This window comes from Penaeus monodon, chromosome 32 (genome assembly GCF_015228065.2).
Source record: "Penaeus monodon isolate SGIC_2016 chromosome 32, NSTDA_Pmon_1, whole genome shotgun sequence".
In the NCBI taxonomy this organism is placed as follows: Eukaryota; Metazoa; Arthropoda; class Malacostraca; order Decapoda; family Penaeidae; genus Penaeus; species Penaeus monodon.
This window is the reverse complement of record NC_051417.1, coordinates 35276457-35276717: the sequence shown is the minus strand read 5'-3', so window position 1 is coordinate 35276717 and position 261 is coordinate 35276457. Positions and strand designations below refer to the sequence as shown.

The window sequence follows — 261 nt, the reverse complement described above, 5'->3', positions numbered from 1 at the left end:
TGATAAGCTGTCCTGCAAAGTCCCACAACTCCAATGAAAACCCAGACTCACCCATGTTCCGCCTCTGAGGTCTGTTGCTGTGATGGGAATATCGATAACATCGGGGTTGCACACGGTGACTCCAATCTCTATGCTCCCACTCCATGTGTTTAGCTGCCAGGAAAAAAAAAAAAAAGCTTAAGGAACAATACAAATTTTATGTATAGATGATGTAGTCAGACACACAATCTTTTTCTCTGATACATATCTGGATTACTTTAT

At 41.0% G+C, this 261-nt stretch overlaps 1 protein-coding gene across 1 annotated transcript in view; it reads right to left on the bottom strand.

Annotated features, from left to right (window-relative positions):
* LOC119593653 (neuralized-like protein 4) overlaps window positions 1-261 on the bottom strand; it is a 43428-nt gene that overhangs the window by 40293 nt on the left and 2874 nt on the right. The window contains 1 exon segment of the mRNA XM_037942604.1: window positions 52-153. Within this exon segment, the coding sequence (XP_037798532.1) occupies window positions 52-153 (102 nt within the window).